Here is a 25,191-nt window from a genome sequence, read left to right as displayed (position 1 = left end):
TACGTGAAGTTAGCGGCCTAGCGGAGTGAAGTTAGCGGCCTAGCGGCCAAGCGGCGTGAAGTTAGCGGCCTAGGGGTCTAGCGGCGTGAAGTTAGCGGCCTAACGGTCTAATATGGTATCTTATTTTAAAGCATGAATACATGCCTCATTCAGATCTGTATGAACATCTACACGTACCTTCCATTAATTTTATTTTACGTTTTCTGGCCAGAAACAACCTTACGTGTTTGTTACAAAAGATACGTGAACTACCGCAACAGTATCAGTTGTGTTCGAATCGTATCCGAACTGACACAAGCACATCTCCTTGAGTCAGACATGTGTCTATTAAGGCGTTGACAAGCAGATTAAACATCGACTCATTTATGTCCATCTTAATAATTCTATCTGAACATCATCAGTAATCCAATGGGCTGTCATCTTAAAGCTGCACTCTCACAGATAAACCGTTTTTACAACTTTTTTAGTTTTTGTCTTGGAAAGATCAGATCGCAGAATTTCATATTTCCGTTCGAAAATTAAAGTTTTATGGCTTTAAGAAAAATGCATAAAACATCATTTTTTTAACTTAAATTATATAGATATCGATCCAATTTTTTGTCAGCAGTCTGATATCACTGATTTCCATGCTTCCTGTTTTGGAAAAATTGGCTTGTTCCAAGAAAAATAAATAAAAAAAAGTTGTCAAAACGTTCAATCTATGAGAGTGTAGCTTTAAAAAAGGACATTGAAAAGAACACCGATATTCAGTTAAACACAGTTCCGCGGAATGAAATGTTTCGCCGGCTTGGAGCACCAATCAAGGTCAAGCCAAAAGTTGTACCAAGTTTAATGTGAAAGGAGCAAAACTTTGTAGCTAATTGAGAACTTTGTCTGATTATTATGCCAAAACAAAAAGTAAGCGAACTGTATTCTAATGTGAAAGGAGCATAAGTAACTCTGGTTTAACTTGGGCGAATATCTACCGATCAAAGAAGGTCATGACATTTTTCCCACAAACACCGTCACCAAGTTTCCTCATAATTGGACAATAAATACTTTTTGTCTGCACAAAACATGAACCAACTCATTTTAATGTAAAAAGGGGCATCATTTACTGAGTTACGAGGCTATTTACAATTGTGAGGCCCCACAATCGAAATTAGCCGCAATTGTATTTCCACAAACACTGTCACCAAGTTTCATTATTAGAAAATGCATACCTGAATACAAATACAAATATAGAATATAAATCTTGGAAATAATGGCCCAAAAATGTTTAGTGACCTGTAATTTTATTACGAACAAAACAAATGGTAATAAATATCAGATAAGTTACATGCATGTAAGTAATATATACACCGGAGAATGATATATACAAATGTACACATATCATATGTACACATACTGTTTAATAAATGTAAGAACTACATATTTTAATCTGTCTATTAGCTATTTTCACATGGTTTTTTTTTGTGTTAAATTCATTTGGTTCGAATCCTAGTTCTTATATGGCATCTTCGCCTTGCAGCTTCAATGATATCACGCGGAACATTTCTGACATAAACTCTTCTTTCCGGCGATGGACTTCTTGTCTTTTTCGGAATTGCTGGTGCGTCAAGAATTAGTCCGCGTCTTGACGAGTACGGATTCTCCGTCGGTGGCAGTGGAAGGGGTGCATTAAGTGGCGTTTCATCTCGGTGAGTAATAATGTGAATTTTTGGCAAAGCTACACCGTCTTCACCTAATATTTCGTCCTTATTGTCATCTACGGAACTACTTTCGTCCCGCGCATGCCCATTGATTGCACCAGTTTCTGAACATGTGTCGTCTGATTTATGGCCATTCTCGCGGGAAGCAGAAAGATCAATCACGCCATCATCGTCAGATGTGAACGAACTATAGTCATATCTTGGTATTTTTGACGTGCGAGAAAGGTCCAGTGACTCTGGGGTTAATGAACGCTTTAGCAAACGACTTTCACTTCGAGTTGCGCGCGTTGCATGATGGGCATACGTCATATCCGGTAATGAATTGCGACTTCCGGTTCGTACTTGGTATTTATCGACATAGCTGGCATCACTCGACGTGGAGATGACGGATTGCGGGCTGTGAACAAGTGGTGGTAAAGGTGATCTTTTCTCATCAGGCGTATTATTATTTGTGTTAACAGTTAGCTCTTGTTTATCATCAGAGTCTATTTTGTGCCCGAACATTGTGGCCAACTGTTTAACTGTAAAAGGGATGGGAACGGGGATAGGAACCGGAACTGGGAGAATAACAGGAAATGGGACCATCATGGTCACAGGCGGCACTCCAGGAATTGGTGCAGGGACACGAGGAACCGGACTTGGGCCCTGAAACTGGGGCGGCGGTTGTAACGCACCGCTAGCGAATAAATGCGGGAAGTCTACCGGAAACAGACTACTTGTACGCCTGTCTACGGAGGCTGCTGGTGAGTGGCGTTGGTCCCTGCTTGGTGATAAACTCACAGGGACGCTCGACGTCTCAGATCTGGGACTCAACTTCGAGTGGTTTGCGGTCGTGTCATTTCTCAAAACATATTTATTTTGGCCATGGTCGTCAAGTTCATGAGAGGGTAACTCTTGAGTTCCGCTACTTGACTGCGATGGAGGCAGTAGACCCCCTAACATCATCGGATGTAGTTGCCCATATGGACCAAGACCAGGTGGCAGGGCACCCAGTAGATGTGCCTGGTGCAGCCAGGGCGACAGGCCGGCCAACATGGGATGCATCATGTGTGGTGGAAGACTGCTAGCGTGCGATGCAGGCGTCGTTGACTTAGTTTCCTGTCTATTGGGACTGCGCCGCTCAGATTCTTTGGGTACATGAATACGTTTGTTTCGTTGCACAGGTTCTTGCTTAACTCGTTCTATAGGGTACATTTTGACACGCTCAGTGCTGCTATCTGTACGGGAGCTCCTGGATTTTGTCGACAAATCCAAAGATTGATCATCGGCAATACGTATACGCTCTACCATGTTCGCATCCCGTTCGGCTCTTTCCCTTGCACGCGCTCTTTGTCGCGCCTCCGCCGCACGACTCGCGTTATCCCCCTCTGACCACAACTCCGGTGTTATTAATATTTTCTCCCTGTGAGAGTTACCCTCACCGCCTTCTCCAGTTGAGTCACTCTTATCCATAGTCCCAGATAGCTCTTGAGTCTCTTTACAAAAAAGGCTCATCTTGTACTGATTCAGACATTTTTCACTACAAAACTGCAACTGTGTTTCACCGTCTTTGAATTCAACGTAATTCACAGTATGCCGAACATGCTTACACCAGTCACATATTTTAGACTTTTTAAACGAGGCCCGTCGGCATTGATTGAAGCAGACCTCGCTGCAGAATTCTTTGACCCCGGTGGGCGTGTCCAGCGTCACCTGCTTGGCCCCCAATTTCCGACACCACGCGCACTGCGGTCCCGTCACACCCTCCTCTTCTCTTGGCGGTTCGCTCTCTGTGTCTTCAGCTAAAAAGTAAAAAAGTACTTTCTTTGATATATGACATCCAGGCTATCGCATTTTAACAAACACATGCACACACATACAAATACACAGTATAGAGAACACATTCATATTTTGACAACTATTGACTTCTTCTTTTGACATTCTTGTATTAAAGAGCTTAAGTTGTATGCCAATTAAAATCGTTTATTAAAATAGCCTCCGTTGGTAAAAGGATGCCGCAGTGGACTATAGTAAGAGAACGGTTTTGACCACAGGAACTGGTCACAATAACTTTTTTTTATAAATTTAAGTCTTGATATGCAACACTTTAACTTTTTTAATTATGTCATTGTAAAACGTTCCTGTGGCTGTGGCGGGGAGTGAGTTATCAGATTTGACTCCGATTTTTTTGATTTTATTTAACCTCCTTCCAAATACTACCGAATCCTTTTGTTTCGCTTGGCTCGATTTCCTTAGGAGTTCGAGCTAACGAGGTTCGACTGTAAATATATTTCTTTTTTCAAAGTTCAAAAATGAGCTAGTGTGCCTTTCGCAAACATTCTTAATGGCGAACTGATTTAGAACCTTTGCAGACAAGTACTTCCGGTTCTGTCTTTGACCTACCTTCTGGTTCCCGATGTTTCAGCGGCGAAGGGAGGCTCATACGGGGCTCAGTCGGTTGATGGTCAACGGCCGGGTACAAACCTGGAAATACAAATATGAACGGTTAACGTAAGTATACAAACAAAACGATAAGCAGGTGCCAACATCTTAACGGTTGGTCAAAGAGGAGGGGGACGCTGTTAGACAGGCTAGTTTAGCTAGACGGTGATAGAACGTCGTTGACATCATTGTAATTGTTAACACATGAGAACATGTATGACCCACACGACGCTAACCGTCAAGGACAATGACAACAACAATGACACTAAACCTCCAAGTCTAAAGCAAGTATGCTAACTTTATACGATTAGCTCATATTATTTTCTTTAAGCTCAATTATGACAAAAGCTAATAGCTTAAAAATTATATTGGATTTTCTGTGTAGAAACCAGTACTAGTGACCATTTTGATAGCCCATGAGAAAGTACCCCTAGAGGGGATTAAACCGTAAGCCGTTTGGGTGAGAGGCGGGCACCTATACCACTAGAGCACTCTCACTTCAAAGTATATGTTTATATCTATTAATGTCAAAGATTAATATTCAAAGTTAAATGTGCCACATGCGATGCTTGATAATACATGTAATATACTTTGTTATGTTTCTTATTTTGGAGAAACGTTTTCAATAGCCTTGCTGTAAGATTCGTAAGTTGGCGGTTTGTTTGGTAATTGACGGAAATTTTGGATAATAGTTCTAATATCTGGAAATACGAGCGTCTTTCAATGCTAAAATTGACGTGGAACTTTTTAAAATGCGAATGCCTGCGGTAGATATTAATGTAACAAAATCTGGAGAGAGATAGAAAAAATGCATAAATATGGGTAAATTAAACGGTTGAATTTCAAACTGCCATTTCAGTAGTCAACAGATCTTGTATTGACCGTAATTAAATTGTGAACATGATATATCACCCATACCCCCTGGAATAAAATTCATCTAAATACGATATATCACTAATTAAACATATGTGATACTATTGTCAGATCTATTTTCAACAGATTTGAGCAGTAAGTATCTTATTATGCTATCTGACTTCAGTTCAAATGTAGCAATTATGGTTTTAAATCGCTGAATTTCAATATCCATGTAATGGACACGGAGAATAACAGCCAGGTGGATGGGTAGAATTACTCCTTAAAACGTCCAAGAGCCGTGATATATACTGTTAGTGATATCTTACTTGTGAAGATCCATTCGGAACTCCTCGGCCATTATCCATCGAAAACAACCTCGTATGTATATGGAGTTTACTATGTCAGCATATTTTACATTTAACTACGCAGTAAGTAGATCGCGTAGTAATTATAATTTAGCAGTTAAGCTTAATGACTTTAATTTCGGGAATCTTTATTATTTATGCAATAATAGACTTTACTTGATATCAACTTAAAGTTTGTAATACAAAATGCAATACAATTTATATACACTATTATTTAAAAAAAAATACGAACTACTTCTACTGATGACCGGCATTTATCCAAGATGTTTTCGATGTAAAATGACCGAGGTGTTCCGAATGGTGAAGATTAGAATTATGGCCCACATTAGGTTTAATATGGTACAGCGGAATGCCTAGAGTGCGAAAAGGCAGGAAAAGTCACGGAAATATTAATGATTATATATTTGTTTACTCCGCGTAAAATACATTACAGGAAATAATTAGTATATTTATGATAGTGCAATGAAAGAGAATCTCAGGTGAATTTTAATACGAATTGTACACAAAATGTCAACGGCATTGTTATGCTTCATGTAACAAGTAATAGCTTATGAAATACAATACAAGGTTATATAAACACGTCTTTAAACTAATTGCGACATGACATTTCGTGGCAGGTCGGGCCTTTTTCGCACCTTCGTCATGCCGATGGTACAAAAACAATTTGTGGTAGGCTAACAATATTGTGCAATGTCTAAACTGTCCTCATTTTACTACAGAAACTATTCATCAACTTCATAACAGATGTATAAGATGACTGAAACCTAGCCTGGCAATGGAATAAATTGTCTCCGTATTGGTAGCTGCTAGACGCACACCACCAACACCAACAGTGGATGTACGCTTTCCAGTGCACGAGGTGTGCGTTTAGCCGGAATGTATAAATTCGACCTTGACATGCCATTTCCAGTGCATCATGGAGGTGTGCGTATAGCAGCAAAGTATAAATGTGACCTTGACATCCCATTTCCAGTGCATGCGATGTGCGTATAGCAGAAATGTATAACTGTGACCTTGACATGGCATTGACCGATATATGGGACACTTTTGGAGTTATGTGATTGTCGAACACCTGATTTGTATATATATTCATATTGAAACAATATGGGAAGTAAGAGACTTGGATGCAAAACATTGTGTTTATTTTGGAGTTATCTCCCTTTCTTACATGTCTCAAATATATTTTCAAAAATGATCCACTTATTTCTTCTGAAATTCCGACTGTAAGAGAACAAAGTAAACATTTAATTGCGGCTGGTAAAATGATATGGTAACAGGAAACGCCTTAACAAGACGCAGGCTTTAAACAACGAGGCCCGTAGACATAATAATATCAGCCGAACATTGGCATATAAAAACAGTACAAGGTGGTTTCAGCTTTAATGGGTTATTTAATATGTTTAAAGAAAAATCTGCAATGTGACATTTGAAACCTGAATTGGCAGATGCTATTTATTTTGAGAAAAATATTAAATATAAAGATCATTTGCGAAACACGAATCATTTAAATAAAAACGTATTAATAAGCATCATTTGCAGAGTTTATTCTGGTTATAGGTTACTTAATATATTTGCATTATTTTTTTTCCAGACAAGTTGTGTAATAGATACATGAATGACTTTTGAATTGAGATTTTAAAAAGATGCACGAATAACACATTTAATAGTCTTAATATAGATACCATTCATTATTTGGAACCAAATATGATATTTTATTTCAGAATTTAACACTGATATCTTAAGTTTGTTTAAATCGAAACTTTGAAACAGAATAAAACTTATTCTCAAAGCAATCAAGTAAAAACAAACTTACTCTTCCTGAATGCTTTAATATGTGTTTCATTGTGTATAACACTGTTAAAGTCTGAACAACACGGACAGTATAACATAACGGAAACCAACATCGTTTGAAGTTCGTTTTAACTTAGTTCTATACAAAACAGTACATCAGTGAAGCTTGAATTTCTTCAATATCACCTATGATATATTTGTGCAGCCGCCGACCTACAGTATCTCATACTCTAAAAGCAGTGCAAGGGCATTATATTTCCACCAACACATGCGCGGCAGGGAACGAGAAGGCAATTTGAAGACCCAAAAATAATCTCCATCGATAAAACTCTTGAGAAGCATCAGGAATATCCGACACCCAACACCCTGAGCTTGGAGCTGATGTAGTGTTTTGGGAAACACGATCCCGCCCAGCCATTTTGCATTATTCTGAACTTCCTCCATAATAGGTTATGCGATCGTCGGCTGCAAAGAACCTTGGCACCGCTCGCAGAATTCGACCTGCGCGCTTAAATTACACGATAATCGAGCATAGATCATTGTAATGTCAGAGATGATTAATGTTTGATGTTTTCATTATAACTCGCAAACCATAGAAACAGAAATTCTATACGAAATTCTACTCTATCTTCGTAAAACCTTTTCCGTTTTGTGGTGTCTCATTTCTGAATAAAAACATATCAAATATTCCGGAAAATCAAAAGAAAATAGGCATTGATAATAACTTGGGTTTTGTTGGTTTCTAATTTCTAAGTGCTATGTAACTTAAGAATTATTTCGTATTATGTCCATTTGGTTTTGCAGGGAACAGAGAATCGTGTTTTTCGTTAACTGTTGTTTGGTGATGTAAATCAATTCTGGATATAAACGCAAAAATATAATTGTATGATAACGCCATTATTTAGACCAAGCACTTTAAGTACAATGGAAACAAAGATATGCTTACGTAACGCGCATACGTAGGCAAAACAACGAGTAAAATACGAACACATAAAACGAACGTACAAAGACGAACCGACAGAGGAGATCGGAAGAAGACGAAAGCGCAAAGACAAACGTTCATTCTTTAATTCGAAAAGACAAATTTACATAGGCGAATTGACAAACGCATACAGATGAACAGTCAAAGAGGAATGCAAAAAATACGAACTCACAAAGACAAACGTACAAAGATGAAAGTACTTGTACAAAGTACAAAGACGAACATAGATAGGCGAACTTATAAAGGCGATCGTACAAAGATAAACGAACAGAGACAAACGCATAGAGACGAAATGCTACAGATGAACGTACACGACAACATACGCAGAAGAACGAAGAAAGACGTACAGGGGCGAACGTACAGAGACGAGAGTGCGAAGTTGAGCGTATGAAGACGAACGTACAGAGGCGAACGTACAGAGACGAGCGTGCGAAGGTGAGCGTATGAAGACGAACGTACAGAGGCAAAGAGACGAGGATGCGAAGGCGAACGAATGAAGACGAACTTACAGAGGCAAACGTACAGAGACGAGGGTGCAAAGGCGAACGTATGAACACAAACGTACAGAGGCAAACGTACAGAGACGAGGGTGAGAAGGCTAGCGTACAGAGGCGAGGGTATAAAGGCGAACGTATGAACACTAACGTACAGAGGCGAACGTACAGAGACGAGGGTTTGAATACGAACAACCAAAGACAAACCCATAGACGAACGCAAGCAGATGAACGCACAAAGACTGGATCTGGAGTGTTTATTTCTAACGTCAATAAGATCTAGCCACAGTGTACATTACAAAATTAAGCTAGAGCTATCCCAAAGGTGATGAATGACACATGGTTTAATTATTATCATCAACACTTTTGGAGCTGTGTACTAAGACAAGGGTCATAACTATTTTATACGGAGAAAAAAGGCCAAACAAATCGCAGGTGCACAACTGTTTTTGCTGATTTACATTCCTATAAAGTTTCATGTGCCTAGGTGCAATATCTAGCAACATGCCACACAAGCATTTCAGACAATCTTACCATGTCTTTCAAGAACATTACTTTTGCTAGACCATGTGAGATGTTAAACAAATCAAAGGTGGCCAACCGTCCATGCTGACCAACAATTGTATAATGTTTCAATAGTGTAGGTCCTACATTTTGGAGCTACATACGACACAAGATTTCGGACAGAAAGAGGGACGTGACGCAGGGTGAGGCGACGACGCAACTCATATAGTGCTGAGATAAATACTGAACATTACGTTTAAATACATGCATATAATCGAAAAGCACACTCAAACTTACGATGCCTTAACCGGGATCTCAACCTAGCCGATGACTTTCGCTTGTCGGATATGACGTTTTTAATGACGTCACTTGCGTCTTCTTTGTTGTCGGCGTAGTTTTCAAGGTGTAGATTCTCGGTGTCAGTGCTGTTCACTTTGTCGTCATAGCCAAAGAGACCAAGGAGTTCGTTCATTGTATGTTCAGCATAGTTCTGAAAAGAGATGATAAATAATATTGAACAGATCATACAGGCATGGTTGTACCCCCGCCTCAACATACGACAACACCTTTCTTATGCATGATCCTAGGCTTAAGCCCTCCTTAACAAGTACGACAAACGGAACATAATTTGCTAGCATATTCCCCGGTTATTACCCCACCTCAGCAAGTAGGACAATCCCTATCTCGAGCATGGTCCCCGACTATAGCCCCTCACCAGCATGTTAGACAAGCGGACCTTGATATCCAAGCAGGGCCACTGGTCATAGCACCGCCTCAACAAATAGGACAATACTTTTCTTTAGCATGGTACAAGGTTATAGCACCGCCCCAACAGGTTTGAAAAACGAAACTTGATATACAAGCATGGTCCAAGGTTATAGCCCCGCCTCAGCAAGTAGGAATATGCCTTTCTAAGCATGCCCCCCCCCCCCAACTATAGCCCGTTTTAAACAAACAAGACAAATGAACTTTGATATACATGCAGGATCCCTGGTTATTGTCCCGCCTCAGCAAGTACGACACTACTTTTCTTTAGCATGGTTCCCGACTATTGCCCATCCTCAACAAGTTGAACAAACGGAACTTGCTATAGAAGCATGGTCCATGGTTATAGCCCCGCCTCAGCAGGTAAGACAAACGGATCTTTAAAATACGGTTGGTGTCAGGTTATCCACAATGAAAGTTTAAAAACATGGAGTCTGTAGTAGTTATTTTGGTCAACGATATGACATACATCAATGTGACTTTTTGTTTACTGAGGCTTTAGTTAAAGGCTCATAGCATCAAACAACGCATGTACAATATATCTCCCCAGTTGTATGGCTTTCATCTTTGAAATCAACATCGGATAATGGGTGAGAGTGGTTAAGGGGAATAAGTGCCTGCGACCTACCCATGTGGTCGTGGGTTCGAACCGTGTTTCTATCTAGGAGACGGACTCTAGGGTGATTCCTATAAGCTTACTGTTATCTTCACTGGCAATCGAGCTACAATAAGTTACAGTAGTAGAAACTAACGTCGCATTTCACCTGTACTAACTTTAAATGCACTGTGAACAATAAATGTAACGGGTTGTCGAGACGACGCCTCCCTATGTGACATTAACATTCTATGACTTTCTTGCCCTTTCGTTGGTTGGAACATTGCAACTCGAAATACAGCTGTGAGAGAACGCATTAAATGTAGGCATAGACTTCTAAGATTGAAAGCACAGACAGTATGATAATTTAATATGCACAACAGGGGCGGTACCAAGATTAAGGGTTAGAGGCGGCGCATAACTAAGGAAATGTGCCACTTTCTACAGAAACCAAAATATAAGCTATAAACACAGTAACATGGGGCTGGAGCCTGCCCCCCAATCATGTTTTAAATAATTTTAGTCCAAAATGGTGCATTCTGATCTAATCTAAGAAATTTTTTCTATCATATTGGGCTGAAAAGTTAACTAGGACAGTAATTTTATAGTGGTGGAAAATGAGGCGCCGGTTGGGGACCCCCTCCCTCCCCATGAGCTGCTAATGCGCAGTGCATCTTGTAGACAATTGACGTCCTAAGTGCTGGTTTTAATCTGTAACCGATAGGTAGCAGTGTTTATGCAGGATACCAGATCCCGTCTTACTTGATGCCAGAATCAATATGGAGCGGTTTAGATCACAATTCCGCGGAAATGGCAAGAAATTGTAACAGGAGCGTGCATGAATTGTGATACATGTGTAAAACAAGATCCGTTTCAGCCTACTTGTTGAAGCAGAACTGAAGCCCTGGGACCATATGCTTACAAAAGTTCTAAAGTCATATTTCAGGACTCAGACTCAGACAATGAAAGAACAGCTTTAGTAGCTTACACAACGGAACAAAGGAAACTTATTTCAAATGTTGGCCACTGGTTTCAAACAATTCGATCTTAAGAGTGTTTTTTCTCTCAGTCGGTTGCCATAGAAACCAGTTTTATGGAGTTCACTTTTCTTTGAACAATTTTGAATGAGGACACTCCGATGACCATTTCTGAAAGTTAACTTGGTTGATAACAGCCAACCAGATCAAGTTGTCAAAAAAGATTGTTTATCGGACATGGAAGTCACAATAGCTGTCAGTGAGCTCTCTCTGCTCAGTTGAGCTAAAATGGAAAGCTGTCGTGGCCTAATTTGTGCTGTTTTTCAAGCCCCAACCTGATACAGGATCCCGCATTTGACAAAGTTAAAGACAGAACTAAGTGACAAAGAACTAGCACAGACGGAACATGATACTGAATCTGAAACACAATAAGATGACTCAGATGGTGGTTATAATAACCAGTTGATACCTAGTATCTGCTGTCAGTATAATATGAGTTCCCATGAAGATTGCATTTCTTCAAAAGTATCAGTTTAATCTTATTTTTTTTATGAGCGGTTCCATATGTGCAATTATATGCCAGGTCTAATTTTAGGTATCGTTTTGCAGGGCATCAAAATATAAGTATTCTATAACGTGACATTATAGTATCCTTTGGTATATGATGACTTAGCACAATATCATTATTATTAAAATATACAAAAAATATTCAAAATGCATATCATATTCGTAATACGTTTCCTTTGTGAGGTGAATAAAATCTTTACAGAAAACATGTCGTCTTAAATTTCAACTTAATTAAACACAACATCACAAGAGTCAACGATTTAATGTGTACATGTTTCGGAGGTGTCATAATACATTTATGATTAAATTACCTATCCCAGAATTATTTCAATGAGTGAAAAACGTTAATAAGATAATTAATATACACAAAAATGAAGATAAAGAGCATTTTGGGATAAGACAAAATCCATTATTTTCTACAGATGTATTCACCAAATAGCTTTAGCGTGGGCTCATTTTTTTTTATAAAAATCATTAAGTTTTGAAGTTTTTTGTTAAGTTTATATCAAGGTGTGGTGTCTATTAAGTTTGTTTTTATTTATCATGATGGTTAAACATTCACAATAGGGTATTTAATGAGCAAACAAAAATATAACATGTATAATAATTCATGAGCATCAACAAAATGTCCTCGTTCTTAAAACTATAGATATATATATTCTTTGTTAATACTTATATACTTTCCGGTGGTTTATAAAGATATGCTACTGTTTCAAACAGTGAAAATATCAGTTAAGTGTTTACTGTTTTGAAAGTTTTAGCAAGATAATTCTGCTATCCGAATCAAACATCAGAGTGCGTAAAGGCTTGGCCTATCAGTTAAAATGCCATTAAATTTCTTTTAACATCAATTTTGAAAACATAGAATAAAATGAGAAATAAATGATTAGTTAAATCTATAAGTGTAAGATAGCAATACATTTCACCTCGTGAACGCCATAAGTGAGTATTACGCCACTCGTGACATGTGACTTTTTGAGGTCATTCGGTAAAATATATAACGATCGTATACAGATATAAACAAGTATGCTTAATACGAGTCAATATATCTCTACACTATCTTACTACGCTCATTTTTTTCTTACCAGATTTATTATTCCATAACTCAAGCAATCAAAAAGTTTAACCCACAGCGAACGTTGTCCAAACAGTTTTAAAACTGAAATACTAGTATTCATCAAAATGAACAAACATATTGCGTGACAATGAGAGACGGAGAGTATTCTGCAAATATAAAGTTTTCAAATATACCTTTTCTCTTCAACAGTCTTATCACAGTATTGGTCTACAATTCGCTTTTGTCAAAACGCCCAAAATTTTGAGTTCGGTGGACATAGGATACCCTTTTTGCTTGAGTCGTGTAATTTTGCAGTCATTTTCGAGATTTGTAATAAAGAGAGATTGCCAACTCTTACTAAGACCGTCCTGGTAACATTGTGACCTTTTGCACTACGCGATACCATTTCTATGAAAGAAATAGTTTTGTAACAACTTAAAAACCTACTGAAATTTGAGAACAATAATGGCTGATTACAAATGCCTTATTAAGAATTTGACAGGTGTTGCTTTGGACATTCAATCCAACTTTAATAACCGCGGTTTCATTAAGATCATATTTCAGAAGAAATGTAATTCTAGCCGTTTCAAAATGAGCAGGATTTCGGCTTAATTGGAAACAAGCTATATCTGAATAATACTATGGCCCTGTTATACAGAGAGAAAACTTTGTAAAAAAGATAAAAAAAATCCAAGAGCGTACCTAGTCACATCACGTACGCCATGGCGTACAAAAAATAAGTCACCATGGAATGACAAGTCTTAAATCTCATGATCAGGAATAAAATATATAATTGGTATATGTAACATTCTACTGGTCATAGTCTGCTTTAAGTCCAGTGAAAGCTGGCGTTTCGAATGCATGGGAATGGTTGTTTCATATCTGTGTACTTTTAAAAACAATCCTATTGTGTCTCCTCCCACTCGTTCATGAGCACATGCGTACAATTCAAAACGATACAGGTACGCCCCATGATTCCGGTTCCCAAATGAAAGCTAAACAACTTCCTTAACTTGGTGAGTAAATGCCATTAGCATTGTATATAGTGCAAGCATTTCTTGGAGACCAGTCGTCGATTAACATATACATATATAATTATACATACATACATATACTCTATTATAAGTGTTGTTAGATCAAATTATCTATTAAACTATCGCAGTTTCCTTAACAGTCCTCGTTCGACGTGATATTAGACTTTGGAATATATTACGAATTCAAACATATAAAGTAGATCAAAATTAAAAACGAACATAAAAAATGAAACCGTGTCATCTTATGTACATGTACACTCGCGGACATAAACCAGGCCAGTATAGACAGTTGCGTGTAAATAAATATTTGAACGGTATCAAATCACGGATTAGAATGTCACCTTAATGTAACAGTATACTATTACCACGGCTAAAAATTGATCACTGGCCAAAGTGACGTACGAGCAAGAGTAAACCTTTTTTTACCGAAAATACAAAGGCACAAAGAAAGTGAAAGCATTTCAATGCGCACCGTATGATACCAGACTTGCCGCAAGTGGTTGTTTCGAATCCTGGCTTTACATATCAGTGTGTGTATAACAGAAGGTGAACTTTTAACTTTCCCTCAAATTTGACAATTTCCTAAACCTGTCTATTCTTACAGAAGGTAGAGTTTGTGTTAAGTTAAAACATTCCAATTAAGAAAACTATAGGGGGTATTTTGCATTTGTATTTTTAGAGATTTGAATCGTTTCATTCTGAAACACCGCATTTCAAAAAATACAATTTACGATGTCAATTATACATATTTCTTTCTTAAGTTGCTTCTGTAAAACAGTTAACATTATATTATGCAAAGTGTTATCCTGATAATCTCGATATCCTGATAATCCTTATACTCTCGTAATCCTGATAATCTCGTTATCCTGATACTCTCGTTACCTTGATACTCTCGTTACCTTGATACTCTCGTTATCCTGATACTCTTGTTACCTTGATAATCTCGAAATCCTGATAATCTCGTTATCCTGATACTCTCGTCATCCTAATACTCTCATTACCCTGATACTCTCGTTATCCTGACAATCTTGTTATCCTGATAATCTCGTTATTCTAATACTCTCGTTGTCCTGATATTCTCGTTACCCTGATAATGTCGTTACCCCGATGCTCTCGTTACCCTCATATTCTCGTTACCCTGATACTCTCGTTATCCAGATAATGTCGTTACCCTGTTACTCTCGTTTTTCTGATAATGTCGTTACCCTGATACTCTCGTTATCCTGATACTCTCATTATCCCGATTCTCTCGTTATATTGATACTCTCGCTATCCTGATACTCTCGCTATCCTGATACTCTCGTTATCCTGATACTCTCGTTACCCTGAAACTCTCGTTATCCTGATACTCTCGTTATCCTGATTCTCTCGTTATATTGATACTCTCGCTATCCTGAAACTCTTGTTATCCTGATACTCTCGTTATCCTGATTCTCTCGTTATATTGATACTCTCGCTATCCTGATATTCTCGTTATCCTGATACTCTTGCTATCCTGATACTCTCGTTATCCTGACAACCCCGTTATAGTTAAATGCACCATTTCTGACTATTGACCGCAATACATTTCTAAGGGAGACGGAACCCCAAAATCTCATTTAACTCTCATAGTTTTGTTCCCAGGTGGTGGACGTCTTGAGTTAGACTCCCCTGTTACTTCCCCTCTAACGTCAACTCCCGGATCCACACTGGAGGTTTGCGAGTCCTCGAAGACCATAAAACGAGTACAAAGAGGTCTATACATGCGTTACTACGAAAGCATTAATTGCTGCATTGGTTTCAATATCGTTTATTTACAATTGTAACAACTCGGCCATCTCCGGCAAGCTTCGAGAGAGTTATATGTTGGATAATGGCCGAGGTGTTCCGATTGTAACGTTAAGTGGGCATAGCAAGTGAATTTTGTGGTATTTACCCAGATAAAAGAAAATCAAAATGAAATCAGAATTGGTTGCAAGCAATGCATAACATGAAATGATTGTGCAGAGTGGTTTGCACATGCTATGCAGACAGGGCCGATGGTTAAATTTCACACCCCAATTATAGAATGTGCGCAGATGTATCCATCCCCGGAAATGTTGGGAAATAGAAAATACTGGGGGAAGAAGCAGGTGTTGCATTTCATGTGAAATTGGATTGTTGTTCTTTGAAAAGTATCTATTTCAAATTAAAGGCGTTAGAAACATAACTTGTGTAAAATCTGTGTAACACTATCCTTCGCTACAATCCTGGGATGGTACAAGCTGTCAATCAAGCGTCTACTGATCCCGATGTAGTAGTTTCGAATTTCATGGCGGCAATCATTTGAATTGAAAATGAGAACTATCGTTTATCGTCTGCAGAAGGCTGTACTGAAGTGTTTAGCAGACGTCATGTAGCGTTTAAAGGTACAATTGACGGACTATTTTGTAAAAGCCTAAATTTTGTGAAATCTTATTGCTGGTATTTGTAAAGTTATGATGTTTCTGGCTTCCTATTTTGTAAATAGCCTAAATTTTGTGAAATCTTATTGCTGGCCTTTGTGAAGTTATGTTTTTTCTGGCTTCCAAAACTTTAATGTATATTCATAGTGTTTAGTGTGTAGTGTTTACTACGTCCGGAAATGTAATATATAACGTGTTGGCTGATTTCTTAAGCTAGTATTTGTGCTTTATGTATATTGCTATTCTGGTTACACACCCCTGATTGTCGTATTTACCAAAACATTTATCGATAACAAAATCGCCTTTGAGGAAGTGAAATGATATTTAAAGTTGGTTAATTGACTAGTTATTTCTTATTGTGTAACGTCATTTGATATGTATCTTTTCTTGAATAGTCTAGTTAAAAAAAGTCAATGCGCCTTTCTTCAAAAGAAGACACGAGAAAGAAATTATTCTTAGATAACAGATGAAAAATAAGCCTATTTGATATGTCTGAATACAGATACTGTTTTTTTAGATTCATTTTCATGCGATCATATAACATTTATGACGCAGTTAGTTTCCTTTTTGGAACCTTATAAAGAGATATATCAAAGAAACTGGGATTATCATATTTAGTTCATTATTTCAAACATATCTTATTGTAAATTGACTCCACTTACAGCTATTCAAACACGCATACAACATCGATCATTGGTCAAATGAATAACTGTGATGCCTTTAAAGGGACTCGTTCACAGATTTAATATCTACAAACAAACTGTTTAAAAATTAGTTATTTATCTTACTTTTATTAACAAGCACCAATCAAAAACTGACAGGAACTATTCTGAATAGAATGTTGTAAATCGCAATTTAAAAGTATCCAATTATGCCGCATTTGGACAAAAAACCTGTTGAGCTACTGCTCTGCTGGCGTACAAGCGTTTGATTCACAGTGGGACGACTGTTCAGACTTAAGGTAAAGTTAACAACGTGATTAACGGCATTAATGTTAACTTTGAAACGTGATGATATGCTCATATTTTGTAAATACACAAGTACAGCTGAACTGTTGTCTCAACTCTTATATTGATACTGCAGACCATAAGGGTATCCGTGCAACTTCCAGAACAATACAGATTTGAAAGTTAACAGCGTTGTAAACTTCAACAAAGTTCTAACCAATTAGCCCATTACCGACGATATTTATTGACAATGGGCCGATTGTTCAAAACTTTGTTAAAGTTGATAACGTTGTTAACGTCATCGTTGTTAACATCAAAAGATGAACTATTTTATGATGTGTTCATATTTTTAAAGAAAACAAGTACACAGCAGATCACAATTGTACCTATTAAACTTCCTGGCCCCTATTTATCGAAACTTCTTAAGTCCCTTATAACAGGATTAAGCTAATCTCACTATTTTTTTTGTTCTATAGAATGTGTTATATTTACTTGCTTCAAGAATTTTAGAAATTATGTAGGAATAATCTGTATGATTATCAGAATAAACTATTTTTCATTTATCAACATCCGTTTTCAGTATGTATTTTGGCTAATTGAATTAAGCGACTTAAGCCTGTTAAGCTTAAGAAGTTTTGAGAAATTTTGGCCAGAGCAGTATCGCCTAGAAAGTTAACAACGATGACGTTAACAACATTGTTAACTTTAAACAAAGTTCTAAACAATCGACCCAGTGTTTGACCCTTTATAAAAACAAATTCCGCAAGTGCATTAATATTACTTCTAGCCTGAAACATTGCACTCCGTGATTACCAAAATTGCACTTTGTAACCCATTTGCATACACACACTGTAATTTATGTTTAGTTTTCTCAAACTGCTATCGAATTCCAGCGTATCAAACGACATCATTTTCCCAACCACCCTAGTGGCTCATCAACAATGACATGTTTCTGCAGTATTCGGACAAAGTTCCGTATTACGTTACGTCATAATGCATTTGAAGTTGAGGCATCTATCACAATTTAAGATTATCGTGAGGATTAGGTGACTGACAGGCTTACTAATTAAATGATATCAATACATATCATTTTTGAATTCTGATGTTTGATTGCACCCTGGGTTTTGTATGATCATATCCGAGTTTTTGTTTGCAATTGTCCTGTTTGAGTGTCTGTTTCGCAATTTTGCTTCCTTTCACGGACTAAATTTCCTGGCCGTCCCATCGCCACATATGTATGTCCTTCGTTTTGAATTGTATCAATAAAATATATTAAGCCTGAATATAACTGCATGTACGTCTGTTACAATATATCTAAAATTGATATTTCAAGTCTAAACATACACTGAATACATTTATATTTAAATCATAGAATTATAAAGACAGAATGTACGTGCTAATTATAAAAAAAAATATATATATCAATATGCAATTATGGATATCAAATTTCACAATATAGAATTAAAAATCATACGATCATATGATTAGTTGAGCCAGTCTGTCTTGGCTAAGAAATTTAACCTTCTTATCATCGATCGGGTCATATTTAGAAACGCATTGTTCTATCGGTTATGTAAGACACAGACAGTTGGACTATGTAAATAACGTGTTCACTTCAATAAGTGATCTTATTGAGGATAATTGTTTGTTCGAATGTAAGATCGTAATATATTTCACCGAGTGAGCACCAAAAGCTTTATAAGGAGTGGCATAGTCACGAGTGAAATATTTATTTTTGGTATTCACGAGGTGCAATATATTGCGATGTTACACTGGCAGTTGATTATTGTTTTTCAGAGAAGCGCCCAATATAAATGCGATCGTTACGTCATTTCGGAAATGACGTCGTTGATATTTCGTCCTCGTCCTGTGCGCCCTGGCCGTTTGATTTGGAATGTTTGAGAGCAGGCTAAAACTTTAAAACAGTGGAAATTATCAAAATGTTATTTCACTTTTTGAAACAGTGAAATATCATTTCTATTTCACTGATAAATACCTTTAAACCAACGGAAAGCATACAATAAAAGACCATATTTAATTAAAATCATACGATATTAAACTTTTGGTCGCTCTTTGACAAGACGGTCCCATTTTTCTCTCAATTACTATGCCTTGTATTGGTACTAAACAATAGTTCGATCACAAGTTCTCATTAATTCACAAGACAAATGATTATTGGACACATAATTGATCACAGACACGCAAAAACAATCAAATACTGTAAGTATATGAATTACATACACGTGTGTATATCTATGAAGGCGGTATGATAAGCCCAGCCAGATAAAATACATAGAAACTACTCTAATAACAGCTGCTACCATTTCACTATCGGTGGGCAAGGTAAAGGTATATCTGTATATACCTGGAATGTTGCGAACAAATTTGCTAAGAACTACACGGATCATATTACATCGGCACATAACAGTACTGGCATACAACACGGTGTTAAGACGTATAGAAGATCGCCGAATGAAGGTGTATGATACTGTTTCGATGCGCAATGGTCTGGAAATGTTTCTTGCATAATATGTGAACACAGGACAGAGGAATTTTCTAATTTTTCGGTTGCCCAAATATTGGTCATGATAAAGGATTAATGACAAATGATAAAACTGACACATGATAAATGATACATGTAACTAAAGTATGCCTTTGGTACGCATTCACAGAACATTAGATATTACTGTATTGACACAAATGACATAAAAAAAACTACCACGGAAAATAGATACACTGCAGAGAATATCGAACAATGTTTGACGACTTGGTGTCTGTAGTGTACTCTTATCTGGCATTGAAATTCATATCTGTAAGTCAAAACCACATGCATCCGCGTCGTGCATATGTATGTGCCGGTTGGAACGGAAATATTATACCCTAAAATACCCGTGCACTCTCACCCAGGTGAACGATCTGGCGCCTACACACATTAAATTCAATTTCAAATTTAGATGTATACTGATCCCAATTGTTGATCCCAATTATCAAGGGGCCATGATTACGGCCTTGCAGTCTCAAGTCTGAGTTCGGACTGAAGTGCCAAAAACTGCAAATTTTCATTTCATTGCTTATCTTGTTCTAATTGCGGTTTGATAATGAAATCCGCTAAATTTTACTAATATTCGAAATATTAGACTTGTATAATTATTCATTATTATTAAAAAACGAATGGAATGAAGATGATTTTTCCTAGCTTAAAAAAGAGTTTTTCGGGGTTGGACTCAAAAGAGTCAACAGTTTGTAGCTTTAAACTAAAGTGAAACTTAGTCAGTAGCACATGTCTGTATAAATGATGAATGGATTACCTTCATTAAGTGTGGGAGAGCAGTTAGTACATTTTAGCAGCAAATATCATAATTCAATAACAGTGAGTTGTCATATATTTTGCTGTATCACTTTTCATTTGAAATGAAAAAAATCTGTCTCCATGGAAACTAATTGACAAAAAAATGTTGCAAAATAACTTTGACGTCATTATTACAAATCACGTATGCCTGTAATGGCAGGATGACTACAATATGCTTAAACATTGCGTGATGCGTTGCTTAAGTGTCTTTTGTTTACAAGGACCTATCATTTTACAGTTGTCAGCCGTGCCCAGGGCTTCACAGCCCACATGTAGACTACTTATATCCATGTAATTACTCATTAGGTAAACATTTACACCCGTGGTCGAACTTCTGTCTCAAATTTCGCATGGACAGAGTGGCTCCAAATGAGAAACCTGATCTCAGAAGGAAATTATAAGAGCAAATATTAAGACATGCCTCAAACAGCCTACAACCGAAACTCAGTACGATTTATCAGTAAACATCACTTAACGACCTCTAAAACGTATTAAAACCGCACAAACGTGTTATCATTAATGAAACGCAGATTCTGATTTCTGATCTTCAAATTTGCCGCAAAGAGTCTACAATCAAACAATTAAAACAAAGGCGCTGTCTGTGTGTTGAAAACAGGCCTCTGTTGTAGCACGCGTACCTTGACTCCAGGGCAATTGAGATGTTCAAAAAAATATAAGTTTGGATCAAAAGAGACATGATACAGGTAGCAGAGTACAGGTAAAATTCCAATGCACGTGGGTCGGAAGTTTCGGGATGGCACCAAGCTGTGTGAGGGTTGTGTTCGCTATGGTTTTACCTGGTGTATCAAATTACACGTGCGGCACCAGGAATCTATCGCACACTCGCCCATCCGATAGGCTCGTGCCTCACCTGGGCTAACTGCGCATTATACCAAGGTTTAAGTTTATAGGATGTGACACGTGTTGGTATTTCATATCTAAACAGTTTATTCCTACAGTTCAAAGGCCATGATTTTTGTGCTAGTCATACTAAGCATTCTTTTCTTTTGTCCGTTGCTCCGAGTAGTTTCAGCGGTCTAGCACGTCATTTTCGTCAGTAAAAAAGTTGGATACACAAGCTATATAGTGCTCGTTTTACAGAGAAAAATATCCGTCTGATATAAAAAAAAAATCATAAATATTAAACTGTACAAGGCCTACATATTGATTGATATGTATCATATTGAGTAACGTTTGGTTGAATTGTGCAATCTTTGAATGAACAATATGACGTCATATCACACGTCACGTAACTGTATTGTAAAATCACGTGTTTCGGACACTGTCACTACGTTGACATGCCATCGTATATACATCCCAGATTAAGAAAGTAGCAGGATCATAAGTAGGGGTACCGAACTAAAAAACTCTTCTGTTATTCATGACTTGGGCTGCCTCTGATTACCTGCACGCCCGCTTACTTCGCAGAAACACACGGAAGTATCCGATTACATCCGAATATACAGCCTCGTTCTGACAGAATTACGAGCAGATGTTTTCTAGGTTTTTATTTTGTAAGATATGTCCGTTACTTGATATGAGAAGATGTGGTGAATGTATTAATGTATATATCTTTTATCACCTTTTCCAAATGTAGATAGACATTTAGATATACATGTTTCAGCTTGTTATAAACAATTAGTTTGGCTTTTTTGTCGTGTTTCATGCGCTATTTGTTTGGTTTTGATGGGAGTTTTTCGATAGCATTAAAGATGTCATAAGAGTAATGCAAGCCTTTTACAAATGCTATACAAAAACATAAACACCATTCTTCCTCATTACATTTTTTGTCTCTTTGAAAATAAAAGAACGGTGTTTTTTGAAAGTTGAACCAGCCGCTGTTCAACCCTTCTTCTCCGATTCAAATGGCAATGCGGTGATGGTAATGTTCTTACAGTTTCTATACTATATTTCTATATAGCCATAAATATAACGAGGTAATTAAAATGCATCGGCAATACCCCATTAACAAGATGTACAAAAACTTTCAACATAATGAAATCTGATACTGAAAGTGATACCCTGTACGTCAGATGTTCGTTTGTTATTTCCCCACCTCTTAAATCATATTCAGCACAATGTGCTTACACATATAATTTAATGAAGTGAAATTGAAAACCTTATACACGCCCCATTATATGTAATATAACACAAAACACTGATTTGCAAGCGTGGGCAATAAAAGTTGGTCTTTGCAATCAAACTTCTGTAAATTGATATAGGGAAATTAAAAACTACTATTGCAAAAGCATGTAAACATTTGGTACAAACAGTATTTAATCTCCTGTCTCACGGTCTGTTTGTGTGTCTGTTTTTCTCACATTTGTCTGTCTGTCCGACTGTCTGTCTGTACGTATGTCTCCTTCTATCTGTCTGTCCGACTGTCTGTCTGTACGTATGTCTCCTTCTATCTGTGTGTATGACTGTCTGTCTGTACGTATGTCTCCTTCTATATGTTTGTATGTTTGTCTGTCTGTGCGTATGTCTCCTTCTATTTGTCTGTATGTTTGTCTGTCTGTCCGACTATCTGTCTGACTGTCCAACTGTCTGTATGTCTTTTTGTATGTCTCATTCTATCTGTTTACTATCTGTCTTTCTGTCCGTCTATCTTGTATGTCTGTCTATCTGCATGTCTGTCTGTCTATCTGTCTATCTTGTATGCCTATCTTGTATGTCTGTCTATCTGTCTGTCTTTCTATCTGTCTATCTTGTATGTCTATCTTGTATGTATATCTATTTATCTTTCTGTCTGTCTAGCGTGTATGTCTGTCTATCTGTCTTTCTGTCCATCTGTCTATCTTTCTGTCTGTCTATTTTGTATGTATATTTGTCTGTCTATCTGTCTGTCTATCTGTCTGTCTATATTGTATGTCTATCTGTCTGTCTATCTTGTATGTCTGTCTATCTTTCTAACTAGCTGGCAGATATTCTTCAATCAGCAAAGGCAGATTTATAGAGTAACAGAAACAGAACACTTGACGGATTTATATACATGATTATTATGTACAATGACGATTCCTATCGCAGCAACTTAAACATCTAAACAATATTACAATGTGACTATATTATATATAAATGAACATACGTCAAAAAGCAAATAGTAAAAATCATAATTATACTCACAGTTAGTGTGAAAAATCCACTTAGTGTTTCACTCCTGGACCTTTATGTTTTAGCACTTTCTTAATAACTCAGAATTAAAGATCAAAGTTTAACTTGCAAGATTGACTAAGGTCTACGAACATAGAAATAAAACAATTAATTCGACATTCATTTACTTCCCCCTCGTAATTAAAGTTTGTACATGTACGTTCTCGTATCAAGTTTCATTAGCTAGTCAATAAAGGAGCGAACTGGTTGTTTTATTGGTTCGCACAGTCTTGCTTAATATTCAAATCTAACGTAAAACATTTAAAATAAGTCATACAGAACACCATATTGCATATTGAATATATTACGATGCATTAAAAAAAACTTTCCAAAGACGATAAAACTAAAACAAAACCGAGAAATGGGCAAATGCTCAAAAGTAATAACTGAAAATTTGGCTTCTACACTGAAATTCGTTATAAACCAGCTATTAAAAAACGCGCTAAATTAGCTATATCCTACCGCAGAAATTATTCCTGAATTAATATGTATAAATTAAAAATCGAATAAACTTATTTAATAAATTAAGCACGAACCTTAATTGTTTCTTCGTCCCCCTCCTGCTTGATCGACCCATGAAGCTTCTCTGCTTTCTCAACGGCTGGTTTAAGCGCTTCCTTGCTATCCATACCTTCACACGGATCTTTAAACCATTAACTCTTTACTCTATACTTCGCTTACATTTAACTTCTATCTTTTCTTATAGCTTCTTATTATACTCTGACATAAGTCACTTTAAGTAGTTATAGTTCTGAAACCTTTTTTCTCATCTCTGAGAACACAAAGTCTTGCAATAAAAGCTGTTGTCTGTTGCCTTCCAAGCTTCTATATGATACGGGAAAGCAAGCTTCTCTTCCCTCGTCTATTGACTGGTAATCGGATACCCCTGCAACCCGACCCGGCCTAGCTATACTGGCAGCAAATAGCGCCTTCTCATCGCGATGCCAGTCGTATAACGGGCCTGTCAGGGTTTGTGGAAGAATTTTTTGAAGTTTTTCGCAGTTGCGGATAATTTAAATTCAATGATATTTTAATTGATAATTCTAAGGAATTCTAATGACCTTCAAATTGATGAGTTATTTTAACCAGCAAGGCTTCTTTTCAATAAGCATCATACTATGAGTAATATGTATACTAGTAGGTTTTTGTACTTTGTTACAGAAAAAAACGAAAATGCGTCGGATGCAATGGTGCTGTATTAAAATTACTCAACTATTGTGTGCA

At 37.2% G+C, this 25,191-nt stretch overlaps 1 protein-coding gene across 3 annotated transcripts; it reads right to left on the bottom strand.

Moving 5' to 3' along the window:
* Positions 1–1,244: 1,244 nt before the first annotated feature.
* On the bottom strand, positions 1,245–24,791 carry LOC128239399 (sine oculis-binding protein homolog). Of its 3 annotated transcripts, none has more exons than XM_052956022.1 (4): positions 13,093–13,201; positions 9,401–9,593; positions 4,074–4,154; positions 1,245–3,472 (listed from the first exon to the last, which is right to left on the bottom strand). In XM_052956022.1, the coding sequence occupies exons 1-4, from the start codon at positions 13,183–13,185 to the stop codon at positions 1,464–1,466; spliced, it is 2,376 nt and encodes a 791-aa protein (XP_052811982.1). In that variant the 5' UTR covers positions 13,186–13,201; the 3' UTR covers positions 1,245–1,463. The 3 variants fall into 3 exon arrangements, with proteins under 3 accessions (XP_052811982.1, XP_052811981.1, XP_052811983.1); XM_052956021.1 differs by lacking the exon at positions 13,093–13,201 and adding an exon at positions 24,504–24,791 and having other exon boundaries at positions 1,246–3,472; XM_052956023.1 differs by lacking the exon at positions 13,093–13,201 and adding an exon at positions 23,941–24,142 and having other exon boundaries at positions 1,246–3,472.
* Between the last annotated feature and the right edge of the window lie 400 nt (positions 24,792–25,191).

The sequence above is a fragment of the Mya arenaria genome, chromosome 6 (assembly GCF_026914265.1).
Source record: "Mya arenaria isolate MELC-2E11 chromosome 6, ASM2691426v1".
Classification (NCBI taxonomy): domain Eukaryota; kingdom Metazoa; phylum Mollusca; class Bivalvia; order Myida; family Myidae; genus Mya; species Mya arenaria.
This window is presented reverse-complemented; position numbering and strand designations above follow the sequence as displayed.

Coding starts and splice junctions, on each gene's coding strand:
- LOC128239399 (XM_052956021.1), bottom strand. CDS start 24,596: ATGGATAGCAAGGAAGCGCTTAAACCAGCCGTTGAGAAAGCAGAGAAG. Junction 9,594..24,503: donor GGGACGAAGAAACAATTAAG/GTTCGTGCTTAA, acceptor ATCTCTTTTCAG/AACTATGCTGAACATACAAT. Junction 3,473..4,073: donor GAAACATCGGGAACCAGAAG/GTAGGTCAAAGA, acceptor TTTACTTTTTAG/CTGAAGACACAGAGAGCGAA.